Genomic DNA, 13,950 nt, shown 5'->3' on the forward strand with positions numbered 1-13,950 from the left:
AATCTTTGGAGATATATTTGCATTAATTTGTCTATAATCTGCATTTGCTAGGTCATGCCCCTGCATGCCTCCCACACTGGTGGGTGTTCTTTAGCTGAGGTTTATCCAAACTGAGGTTTTTGCAAGGTTTGCCTTCCTGTTGCTTGTGGCTCAGTGACATCAAAAGTCCAACAAAGTGGATATTTTTGTGTTTCTGTATCATTGTCCAGTTGTTAAAGAAATTCACTGTAATTTTCAGACACTGCTTAATCTGCAATGAATAGTAAAAGGCGATCAACTAATATATATTAATTGAAGAACCTTATTTGAGCTGAGACCTTCGCTCATGTCTTGTCCATGTGACAACTAGCACCACCTGAAACTGAAGCATTTTCTCAGCTCTGTAGATTGAGGTTTGACCTCAGCAGCATTCATTTAAACAATCAGACTCAGATTAACTCAGATATTTTATACACACACATAACGCTCAGTTAACACCTGGCCAACTGAGGTAATTACTTTACATCCTTTAGCAGTTATCTTTCTGCTATGTCATCAGCATTATTTCAGAGAAGAGCTGACACAAGCAGTCTAGTAGTAATATTGTTAAACAAGCTATAAAAAGCAAACAGCAATCAAGAGACCCTGCATTAGGCATCTTACTTCCAACAGCAGCATGTGGCAAGCTTGCTACAAATACCATTATGATCACTCCTACATTGTTGTTGACCTTGCATCATGATAATGAAACATGTCATTCGGTAACACTGACCTAATGTAAAACTGGAGTCCTGACATGCTGCTCTCTGTCCGTGAATACACATCGAATTACACAACCTTAGTCTTGCCAGAATTTATTCCCTAATGGACATTTTGGCTAAAGTTAAATGAGAAAGTTATTAAGAAGCCAAATTAAAGTCACTAAAGTCAGTTGATTTAACAAGAACGGTTTGGATTGTCAAGTAGTTGCTTATGCTATCACAGTTATGTAAAATTCAACACTGACACAGAGCAGGAGAGCATAGCGGTCTGAAGTTGGTTATTCAGAGATGTGTGAAGAGCTAGCACACCAAGTTATTTCTTTTATGCCTTATACAGGGAAAGTTATATATGTTGTCTTTTAACTGCTTTAGTTTTGTCTTCTTCAGCATTTGATTGTCCACAGTATAATCGATATATATATTTATTTCTTTTTAAGCAACTTCAATTCAACCAGACAGCTATTAAAGAAAACATTTCACTCCAATTAATGTAACACAGCATGCTGGGAAACCTGGGAGGGCGGTGACATTTTTCAGAAGTCAAGTTTGGATGAATTTGAAAGCTAATAATAATAATAATTATTATTATTATTATTATTATAATACAAAACAAAGCTTGTTTTAAAAAGTGACAGCCTTAAAACCTGGAGGAAATAAATTAGACATGTCCAATTCTTAAACTATTTGTGACTCACTGTGCTGAAAACATTGATTACACCACTTGTAATTAATTATTTCTATTCCAGTAAAAGAAGAAAAATAGTTCCAGTATATGAACATTTTCTCTTATGTGGGCAAACATGATAAATGAACTGAGACAACTGAAGTATATTTTTCTTTTTTTCTCTCTCTCTTTTTAGACCAACACACAAATTAAGAAACCTAATTAAAAACAAGCCCCTGCTTGATGAGCTTTCTTTGCCAAACTCAGCGTGCACAGTATCTGCAGGCTGGTGAAGAATTGAGTACAGAATATTCTGCTTTGCAGCACTGAAACAAATTGCTGAACAGCAGCAATTAGTGAAACTAGCATCATTTCCACCTTACAGATTTCATTCATATTTATTTTATTTTACATAAAGGCGTCAGTGTGCTGAATACATCTGATACATACCACAAGTATTTCTCTCTTTTGCTGTATAACTGGACAAAGTTGTTAACAATGTTTAGTTTTAACAGTTTGATGAAGTATATTTATTTGGCAGAGGTGTGCTGGAGAAGACTAACTGTAGCCATTGTGTTAGCATGCTAACCACTTGTAAAATCTCCAATGTTATGGTTCTTGACCTTCCTAAGAATTAAAGGCCAGTTTCACTGATGCTTCACAAGGTCTCAAAAGATGAAAACTATTTAACCTCACATCCCTTTCTGCTGTATTGGGGTGTGAGGTTAAATATTTATGAGCGGGCTGCACGATCTGCTAGAGCACATACAACAGACATGCTTGTAGATCTGCATCACACGTTGGCTAAACTTAGTTTTTGTCCAGCATCCTGCAGCCAAGCCAGTATCCTGTATTAAACTGTTAAAACATGGCTAGCCACTTAGCCCTGTTATATAGCAGAAAAAAAGAGACATTCCTGCGGTATGGGTGTTCCACCTAAACTGGCAGCTGCCATGGTCCTGGTGGATGGTGGTGGTGTAACTTTTATCAACGTCAGAACTGCAGAGGATACAAACTCGCCTAATCCCCACCCCTCAAACCTGTACCTTCAGGCAGGAAAAGAACAGTGGCTGCGAGCTGACACAGAAAATCTCATCACTGAAAGAAAAGTATAAACTGTGTTTGACAAGGAAAAGAAAATCCTGTCAACATATAAAAAAACTTGAGAATAAACATTTTAGATTTTAAACAGACTTATTATCCTAATATCTGTATTTACCTTTCAGTGCTTTTTTCAGTGTCAGTACATTTTTTTCAGAATCGATACAAGTTTTCAGTCATTGTGATTGAACACCAGTGTTTGTTTTAAGTTTTATTTTTTAAATGTTGAATTTTATTTCAGCATCAACATGAACTGTCAGCCCCATATGTTAACTTTTAAGAACACTTAAAAATCTGGTATTCTTTTAAAGAAGCCAAAACAAATACCACACAACATATTTTGGTGTGTCATGTTAATGTTTTGGTGTTGAAATGTTTGCCTCTTGGCATAAAGATGGATTAACATTTGCTCCGAAGCTTTTAATACACCTACAATATCAAAACAGTTTCCTCAGCTCAGGCTGTACTTTAGTCATCTGACTTCCAGATGCAGATTCATGACTAAAATGTGTGTATACACAAAGGCAGATATGTTTTGTATGCATTCTTTTCAGCCGATTTATAAAGCTGTGCATACAGCACATAATATTCTTTTTTGATCTCAGTCATTGGAAAACGTTATGCAAGTCTCCAGTCACATTTTACCCATAAATAAATGTGTATACTCCAATATTGCAGATAGATACATTGACTAAATTGGCAGGATAAGTAAATGAAAACTTACAATCACAGTTTTACTGAGTGTAGAAACTAAGACAGTCATCATTAAGGCATATAGGAAAAGTTTTTTTTTTATTTATTTTTTTTTTTTTCCTGCAATCACATATCACAAAAAGTGCAGAATTAAAAGTAGTAGCCAAGGAGGAGGACCTGACTTTATCTGAGACAGAAGAACACACAGCTTGTACAGTAAACAGCCTTTCCAGCTGGAAGGTGATTAGGAAGATTCACTTCTACTTCTATCTCTCATTAGTCTTGAATAGCCATGGCACGCAATGCACAGCTGCATTCATAGCACCCACAATTAATGTAAACTGTATTCTGTGAAAACTGATGAGGGAAAATAAACGAGAGAAAAAAAAATGGCTATCATAAAGCTCAAGCTCTGTGAGATTTTCTGTTTTATGGGAAGTTATGTGGCTTCTTGTTCTGTTTCCAGCACTGCTGCAGAAATGTGTGTACGCATGGTCGGAAGAATGAAAGATATGCACATTCTCACTGCACATTGTTTCTTTATCTTTTTTTTTTTTGAAGAATATAAAAAATGTATGCTTGTGTTTAGAAAAATACTTACATTTGTGTTTGTCCACAGTGTTTAGGCATCCAACCAATAATAAGTGGGAAGAGTGACAGAAATGAGCAGAAATGGAGCTGAAATTAATAAATGCACCTAATAGGTTAATGTAAAATACATATTTTGGGTTTTAAGTGTATTTGCATTAAACCTCACTCCCCACAGTTACTCCCACCTGCCATTGTTTCTTGACGTGGCAAAAAAGGATGGGTTGTGTTAAACAATGGTGGGGAAACCACTGCCTCGGGTACTGAGTTAGCATGGTAATATAAAAGGCCATGAATGCACCCAGGCCGAAATAACTGCTGTTGTACTGGGAGGCTTAATTTATAGGAAGCAGATTGCACCACTGCTGACCTCAACTCACACAGTTAAAAGAGACCTACATTAGAGAACTTCTTTATTGATAACAATTAAAACAAAGGATACATGAACCACCAAACATATTCCAGTGATTACTTATTAATATTCTTACACCCATCTCTTGCATTGTACACACCCCTCTCAACACCCTGTGTTTTATCTACTTTATAGTCTTTATACTTTATATGTGGTAGAGTGATGCTCTAAAATCTTGTTTTGAAAACAGTTTGTTTTTCATATATCAATAGCCAAGTTAGAGAATATAAATATGTATTTGTTTGGGCAGAGTCTTTTTCTCACACGTGTTCAGCTCATTTTTGTGTAGATTCCAGCCAGTCTCAGACATTCAGAAACTTGTGTACACAGCAGATGGTGGAGCATCTCACAAATTCTCTCTTCATCATAAACATGTCTGAACTAAACACACTGAGGGTAATACATTATTGTGTGTTAGGAGTGTGTTGACATAGCGATGAGGATGAACCATATTGCTTTGTTTTCCTTTTTATTTTCATAAATATGCTAAACTTACCTGTATGGGATGATGCTGTTTTGATGTGTCTTATCATTGAAACGTATTGAAAGTATTCCTGTTTTCTTGGGATTTTTGGTTGTTTACATTCAGCATCTGTCTTAAAAACATCAGGAACAGTGAAAAACACAGAACCTAATATCTGCAGCTCAACAGTCTCAGACATTCCCTCTTCTCTGAACAGACAGAGGTGTCCACGTTGAAATATGTGTGTCTGGTGCAGTGTCAAGTCACAGCTGAGATTAGGGAAGGGCATTTTGAAGTTGACTAGTCAGGCCAATTAAAATCAGTTAGGCATGATGTCAGCATGACGTCATCAATAATGAAATGAAAATCACTTTATTCTCATAGGGAAATTCTGAAATGCATGCAAAATGATATTTGTATAATGTGTGTGCTCCACACAAAAGCATTTTTAGAATGTTTTTAACATTATTTGGGATTTAGTGTCCCCTTCACTTTTCACAGCAGTGGTCAAGCAGACGTTAGACTCTGCTTGAAACCAGAAGAGCTGTGAAAGTTAATGCTGGGAGCAAAAACGTTTCTGTTCCAACTGACCTGTTTTAACTTAGACCTGCACTGTGTCAGACCAGCTGACCAGTGTTGCCAGATTTTGCGAGAGAAACAGGCAACCAAGCCCAAAACAAGCACCTTGGCCCCTCTATAAATGACTAGAAACTCAGTAAAAACTTTGAATTCTTGAACACTTTTAAAGTCCTATTAAAAGAAGACACATGGGCCATCTTAAATAGACTTGATGTAAAACTGAAAACAAAACCCATCTCCTATCCTTGTCCTAATGGAGCTGATGTTGGTAAGCCTGATGGTTAAAGTCTTTTGTGTGTGTCTGTGTGTGTCATCATGCCGCAGTATTTCACACTTGCAAATTGCCTTTGAGTCACCAGCCACCTGAGGTTAGAACCATCACACCAGTGCACTCTTTCTCCCTCTTTAATATATACATTTTATCAATATTTTCTTTCCTTTTCTCTGACATTGTCACCCTGTCACTTTGTCAGGGATATTTGTGCATGTGTGCGTGGGTAGGGGCGTGCTGGTTAGAACACCGGATCGGACGGATGTGGTAACCAAGGAAACAGGGTTGTGGACAAAAGGACAAACAGTTGCATTCATGTTTCCTTTTTCGCATCCAGTGGTTCTTACTTTATTGCAGACAGCTGTGGCAAAATCAAGAGGGATTCATAAAAGAGCAGGGCAAGACCAAAGATGCTACTAGGTGACTCTAACAAGCCCAAAAACCGCAGCCCACATCGGGTTATATTTGCAAGCAAACTTTGTAGAAAAGCAAACCCAAAGTTGCTTTCAATAAGCAGATTTGGGGCAACTCTCAGATGCCAGTATTTTCTGTTTAAGGTCTTATTGAAGTAATGAAAAATGTCCGCGATCAGTATTTTGCAACTAAACCCAGAGTACATCATAATAATTTGTTGGATCACAAATTCTAAGTGTAAAGATATTGAATTTACAATGATATAAAGACAAAATGTCCTATCTTAAAAGCAAAAGCCAGAAAATGAGTATCTTAGTTAAAACGGACAACTTAAGACAAATAATTTACCTTAAAATTATTTAATTATATAGTATTTATTTATTACAATGTACTGTAGTATTCATAAAATTATTCCCTTAAAAGGCCTTATCAGTTGTAAATAAGAATTTCTTTTCAATTTGTTTTGCCTCATTAAATTTATTAAAAAAAAAAGCTGAGATGATTGAATGAGGATGTTTTGTATTTGAAATTGAACTACATGTCTCAGTAGTTCTCAAGGTTAACATGTACAAAGTTCAAGAAGAAGCAGTACAAGGCACAAATAACTTTCCATTTTAGCTCTACCTAACATCTGTGACTTTTCTTCATAAACACAAACTCATCTTTATGATTGGTTACATAGGAAGCCAGGGAAAGTTTGAACCATCAATCAACTGTGTTTATTACATTACAATATCACCCTGGTATTTTTCACTCTGCTGTTTTGCCATCAGTTTGTGGCATGTTCTAATGCCTGAAGCATTTGCATCACTCCTGCTTATTGTGACTCTGTGCTATGTCAGGAACATTATCTAATCAGAACTGTTATTCTTAAAAAGATTAAGTGGAGTCAAAAATGTCAAAGACTATTTCAGGCGTAATTTTCTCTTAAGTATAATCCAGTAATTAACTACCTGGCGTAAGATGCTGTTTAATTTAGCAGTCAGCTGGACTTCTGTAGCATGAAAGCAAAACAGCAATAGTTTTATAATAAAATAGTCCAAATGGTCCAATTAGCCAAGAAACAAATTAGGCCCCTTCATCCTACACCCCTACCTGTAAACTGTAAAAGCATAGAAAGCCATGCATTATTCTCCCAGATTTACTCAACGTTCAGTGAATGCACAAAGTGTGATTCATTATTCCTTTCTTCATTTCCTGCAGTGCACAAAAAGTAATGAGACCAGCACAAGTAAAGGACTGCAAACTTATATAAAGGTTCATGCTGTTTGGAGTACACTTAAGGACTGGGGAGTGGTTTCATCAGTATGAACGTAGCCAGATTTCCTTCTGTCCATCCATCTTAGCCCGCTGTGTGTAGTATTAGGAGCCTCTGGCCCAGATCTGTCATTCTTATTCACATTCTATGCTCCCTTCTGCCTCACTTACATTGGCAATGGACTGGGCCAGTCCCAGCTGGCCCAATCTGAAACTGCTTACTGGTGAAATGCATCCCCACAGTGACAACAGTGCTGCCCACATGCCAGGTGTTCAGTTCTCACCTAAAACAACCCTACAAAACTTTAAAGGTGTATTATTATTATTATTATTATTATTATCATCAGTATTATTATTATTAATAATTCTAATAAAAATAATAATAAAAATAGAGCGAATTGTCTTAAGAACTTTTTGTATTCCTAGTTGTCATTTCTACATTCCAGAGAAATGGTAAAAAAATAATAAAAGAAAACCTTCGACAATTTAACTGAATTAGTTGACTCCAATCTAAATCCAACCTCCTTTGATCTAATCTCTTCTCTCTTCCCTTTTATTTGAATGTTCTCAGTGCAGTTTGGCAGCGATGCAGTGTTGGTACCTGACTGGTTTTAAGTAATCAAAATGCTGCTCAGACTTTGGACAAATTCAGGCCAAAACTCCTCCGAATGACAACCAGCTTTACAAATGTAGATGAATAACACAATCCTCCCTCAATTTAAGCGTTACCTAACGACTAACACAAAACGGTGAGCTCCTTTTTGGTGTCTTATATGATATTGCTGTGGAGGAAATCATTTGAAAAGTTAATTGCAGTACGTTATGGTTACAGGAATGGTTAGCCATTAATTTATGGTTTGCTGGAACTGTTTGCTGTGCTCTGCTTTATTTGATGAACAGAGGCAGGATTTGCTGACTGTTGCTAGACTCCCTTTAAAACGTTGCTTTCAATAGAAGTGATCCGCAACACAATGTGGCCATAGAGAAAACTCCCATCATCATCAAAACCCAACCAATGCTTCATGTCTCTGTTCACTTCGGTGCAGGATCATAGATACATGCACCTTTTGTGTAAGATTGTTTGTAGCTTACTCTCAAGGAATGCCACTCAGCTACAAAATGCATTAATAAAAACTCATATTACATTATTTCCTCTTGATACTTGTGTGTGTGATAATGCACTCTATATAATGTAAGTGTAAGTTTTTCTGACCATTTATATCCTTCTTGTCCCAACAGAGAATATGACGACCGCCACTTCCCCTATCCTGTTGAAATGGGACCCAAAGAGTCTTGAGATCCGCACCTTGACTGTGGAGAGACTTCTGGAGCCCCTGGTCACACAGGTAAACTCTGATGTGAATATAACAGAAAAGTTCCAAGAAGTGCTCAGCTGCTGTGTAAAATAAGAGTCAATACAGGTTGCAAATGTTCACATCATATGCACATAATATGAAACATGGTTTTAAAATTCAGTTGGACTCGATACAAAGGCAACACATTGTTTGACACTAAAATGATCTATCTATGGAGCTATCGATCGATCGTTTTTCATTAAAATGTTATTAATTTGATGAATTATTATTATTTAATTATCTGGTAAAGTGACTAAATTTTGTCCTATCAGACATTGGGCACTATTTGAAAATTTCTTACAGCTTCATTCAGATCTACACACATTAATGTTGGTGAGAACTGCATTAAACGTGTTATATTATACCATAATCATCAAAATTATAACAAGTGTTTGAAATATCTCACTTTGCATATGAGTCTATAAATTATAGTAGTTTACCTTTTTAACTTGAATTATGTGTTTCTCCAAATTTTTTTAGTTTCACTAGTATGTTGGAAAGCATGTTTCTTCAGCCACCTGAAAATCAGTCAAAAATGTATTTTTTTTTTTTAAAACTCTCCCACAACAGGAGAAGATGGAACAATTTGTGTTTTGCTGAGAACTTCATATCATTGTAGTAATTTTTGAGACTTGTTAAAGCTTAAAATTGATCCAGTAATTTTTGTAGATTTCAGTGGTCAGACAGTTTTCTGTCCACTGTGTGGTTTAGCCTCAAGCGTTTCAGTCACTTTTGGAAAATTGGTCCGTGATGAGGGTGGAAAATGTGTCGTGACTCCACAGCTGAGTGTAGACAGAAATTAATTGCATCACTTGACTAAAAAGACAAATTGGAGGCTGAATAAATCTGTTAGACTCTTTAGTTCATGTGCAGATTTCTCAGAAATGCCATCTGACTCAAAACATTACTTTTGAAATGCGTCAAATGTTTGATGATATTGGAGTTAAGTCTCAGGAGGCTCAACAGAGAAACCTTTCAGTCTTATATTTACACAACTCGGTAAACATCTGCATGAACTGTATTGCTACTGTTGGTGCTTAATCTTGATTTCAGGAATACAATGTTTACAGGGAGCAGGTGCCTATTTTTTATTTTTGCAAAGCATGAAGGGGATAGGTGAACTTCTCTGCATGGTGCACAGGAACATTTGAAAGTTCTAAAAATATTTGTGCTGCTTCAGGATATGAATAAAACTAAGGGTTATATAAATAATCATGTGACAAAGATTTCAACTGCAGGGCATGATGTCGATGTCCCCTTCTAAAGCAGTGCCAGAGATTGGCACGAAGTCGACAGCATTGTTATCACTGAGTGTACCAGCAGCCTCCCCCAGTGGCCTGGTGTTCTTTGCTTGGCTGCAAGGGGCTTTTTATTTTTAATCAAGCCCTTTTCTTTCACCTGATGTGAGATTTCTGCAATGTTATGATGACATTTATCTCTTCTTTCATCTTTCTGGCTTTGCTGGTCCTTCTGCCGAACAATGTGCTTTTCTTCAGAAACCTGCTGCTTTCAATTTTTGAAATTCTTCTTCATTTCATGAGGTTATTGTGAGATTTTTAAATTATTTATATGTTATTGGCATTTTGCTGAGGGATGTTAGCATTTTGCAGACAGAAAAATACTCCTTTTCTGCACAGAATTTTCTATTTATTTGGTCTGTTCTGTCAAACTGTGGCTTTTTGCTGAAGCCAGTTGTGGTGGAGACCAACAGGAGACCTGCCTGGACATGACCTTTCATTGGCTTTCATTTTTTTTCTTTCTGTACAAAAGCTGTTCTGAAAGGGAAAAAGCACAGCTTAAAAATCTTCATTGCCTTTTTTCACAAGTTAAAATGTTACAATTAGTGTAATTAGTGTAGTGTATCATTATTTCTACTACTCACTAGTGTTACTCATACAGCTTAGTTTTTTCTTTCATTTAGACTATCAAAGCTCTTTCAAACTTTGCTAAATTGGGTATTAGTTGAATATTTTCAATACAAAACAGGACATCCCATCAAAATGCTTGTGAGTTAAATTTATAATAAACTGCAACAATTATTAGTTACTGGCCACATGCTGTGTATGAATCAAGTTCTTTTTGTTTAAATATATATGTTAACCCATGCAATTTATCATCATTAACTGAATTTTATTGTATTTGGAGCATGTCTTTCAGGCGAATGCCACAAAAATATAGGAAAATGCAGCTATTCAACCTCTTTAATGGTAATGTAGAATTGGTCCAACTTGCTCAGACAGAAGTATGTAGCATTGGAATATCAATGCCGGGGCTCAGACCCATTTTCATTTCTCTTCTAGTTGTGGTTTACCCTTCTGTAACTTACAATCAACATTGTATTTGGAAACGCTAATTAACTTCATAAGTTGTTCAGCCTTTTCAGACTTTTTTTTTTATCTTAATTGTCACTGTTTCAGTGCTTTTATGTACAACATTCAAAACTGTTTGGTTTACATCTGAAGCAATGGATTTAGGCTCCACAAGAATACTTAATCAATTTTTACTTTTTTAAGAAATCCATGCCCATAGACTGACTCAAGACACAACAAGATGTCAACACAACAAGAAGGGCCTTTTAAAAACAAACTAAATAAACTCCACTGCAAGCAGAAGAAGAATTGACTTAACTGTGTCTCAAGCAGCTCAGTTTAATGTCAAACCAAATTACTGGTGCTGAAGTGCACACTGAGCTTAACTTATTTAACTTGTATCTTAGATTTAGGTTATGTGACTGAAGTTATTTGAATAAAGAAAAAGAAAATATAGCTATTTGTGTTCTCAGGATTCTAAAAAATGTGCAGCTCTTAATAGTATTTCTATGCATCTCTTGTTAAATAGACTAAAATAACAGAACAGGACAGCAAGGAACGCTGGTCAGAGGAGATAATCTGCTCATTTAAAAATAATGATTAGCATTCAGAACATTATTGCTCTAGACCTGCTTTTTAAATTTTTTTAAATACTTTTTTCTTTTTTAATTAACTTTCAAGCAGAAATGTGCATTTTATTGCAGGAGTTATTTGGGTTGGTCTGAGATGAAAATATCAGTGGATAGAAAAGTTGAAATTCTGGCCATTGATTCTCATTTAGAGTTTTGTTTTTACTGTCAGCCACATGTGGTGTTTGTTCCTTATGAGTGGTCATCTGAGTGGCAGGTAGGTAATTGCTTGATGTCAGGAGGATGAAAGGCTGATGAGCTGTTGCTCTTTGCATTAAATGATTAATCTGAAATCCTCTCTGCTGCAATGTCTCAGTGCACTTACAGAAAATTACATGTCTGAGTCCTACGCTTTTTTTTTTTTAATTTAATCTAAAATAACATCTTAATTCCATTTTAGTAAAATATATAATGTACTTTTCAAGTCAGAAGGTTGTCCTGCCTGTCTGTGTTTTTTAGTCACATCAAGGTCGTAGAAGAGATGTCATAATTTTCTTTCCAGTACATTTAAGATCTGCATTTAATCATTATGCAAAATATATATTGCTACACAGTAAAAGCAACAAGAAAATAAAATTTAAATAATACACGCACAATAAAATGACACAGTCCATTTGGTACATGGGTATAGGGATGAGTAAGCTATGGTAGTTTAACTTTCATAATTGCACTGGGTTTGTGAAACAAGTTAAAAAGGAATCCAAACATTGTGATTGTTTTCATGTCAATTTGGATGATTCAGTGTGTTAGGATGAAATAAAGGGTTGCCTCTAGGATAGACAAACAAGCTCACCCTGACACTGCTTGAAATAGCATCCTCATTCATCATAACAAAGCTTCTGTCACCCTAGCCAGAGTGCTGTGCAGGTCCATAGCTAATCATACTGAGGGGCTAACATTATCACTGTGTGAAGGCAAAATACCTCTGATGTAATAAACATTTCCATAATGGATAGGATGCCACTACTTTTGAAAATATTATTGGGAATCAGCTATTTTTTCTTTTACTTTTATTTTCTTTTTTTAAAAGCGCTCTGTGTGAGAAATTATTTGATTTACTGAAAGTCAAACTTGGTTCATGGTGGTGTAGAACCATGGGAGCTGAATCCATCTGGACAGAGTTCTAAATCTGTGTTAAAAAATAAAATAAACTTAAGTTTACCACAGAAAATGATGTTGGAATTTAGGCACAGTGTGAATTTTAAAAAACATGTAATTGATGGTACATTGTAATTGTGCAGCCTCTATTAATTCTTAAGACTACAAGCATTTGGGTTTGGTGTGCCAGCTCTATGCTACATGTATGCATAGATCTGGCATAGAGCTTCCCTTTCTCTTTCTTTTCCTCCCTTCCTCCAATGTCTTCTTGAATTTCTTTGCTGAATCAGCCACTGTGTGCGTTCATAGCGGTCAGCGTATTGATATCCACTTGCTAGCCTGTAACAGGAGTATAAAGCGAAAATCGGCTGCTACGTCACACAGCGACCTGAGGGGGAAAAAAGAAAAAAAAAGAAGTTGTGCTGTTTCTCAGCATCGGGACATTGCTGGGCAGAGATGGCTCCAGAAATGGGCATCATAAATGTGACTGTGCCATCAAGCGAGTCAGGATTTTTTTTTTTTTTTTTTTTTCGGTTAAAGAAATCTGTTCAAACTTTCTTCACAACTTAACAAACCTGTATCACAGTGTCAGTGACCAGTGCTAATTTGCTCTATGAAAGAGCTTCCTTCTTTCCACGGCTGCAGAGTAGCAGCATATTTTTTCCTCTCTATTTAGATACTGCTTTATTTTTTTTTTTTTATCAGTCTGTTTTTGCATTTTCCTGAGAGCCACAAAATTCAAATTCCACTTAAAGTGTGACATGGTGTTGTGACAGCTCCCTGTGCATGTGAAATCAAGATAAATTATTTGTAAATTATCAATATTACAAGACTGTTAATTATGTCATTGTAATACATTCGGCTAAAGATAACTCCTACCCTTCCTAATACTGTTAGTTAATTAAGTCAAATGTTGTTAATTTCCAACTGTGTTTTCGGACGGGCATTTGTCTTATCATCATTTTTCCTGCTCCAATGCATTATTATATTGACTATTTAAAAAATTGCTATTGGTCTACCGCCTTTCGTAAGTCCAGCATCAAACTGAGTCTTCTGTATGGTGCTCAATATTATTTTTTATAATATAGAAAGTTTGAACATCACAAAAATAATCACACAATCCAAACAATACAATAAAAACATATTAATATAAGAAAAGACATTAACATAGTAAAATAGATTATTTTAAAGCTGTTAGGTTTTGCAAAGATGGTCTTTTCAGACTGTTTGCTCTTGGACTGTTTGTAGTGCAAAATATACAAAACTAGAAAAACTTTCACCTATAGTTAGTGCACTTATTGCATAACTGTCCTTTTCTTCACAATAACAGGTGAAATAAACAATAGATCAAACTCGTTAAGGTAATGTAGTTTTTAG

The 13,950-nt window shown here is 35.8% G+C and overlaps 1 protein-coding gene across 2 annotated transcripts in view; it reads left to right on the plus strand.

Moving 5' to 3' along the window:
* ctnna2 (catenin (cadherin-associated protein), alpha 2) overlaps nt 1–13,950 on the plus strand; it is a 316,827-nt gene that overhangs the window by 19,529 nt on the left and 283,348 nt on the right. For both annotated transcript variants that reach the window (XM_041982887.1, XM_041982885.1), the window contains exon 2: nt 8,422–8,528. In XM_041982887.1, the coding sequence (XP_041838821.1) occupies nt 8,427–8,528 (102 nt within the window). In that variant the 5' untranslated portion in view covers nt 8,422–8,426. The remainder of the gene's footprint in view (nt 1–8,421; nt 8,529–13,950) is intronic.

Source organism: Melanotaenia boesemani, chromosome 4 (assembly GCF_017639745.1).
Source record: "Melanotaenia boesemani isolate fMelBoe1 chromosome 4, fMelBoe1.pri, whole genome shotgun sequence".
NCBI lineage: Eukaryota > Metazoa > Chordata > Actinopteri > Atheriniformes > Melanotaeniidae > Melanotaenia > Melanotaenia boesemani.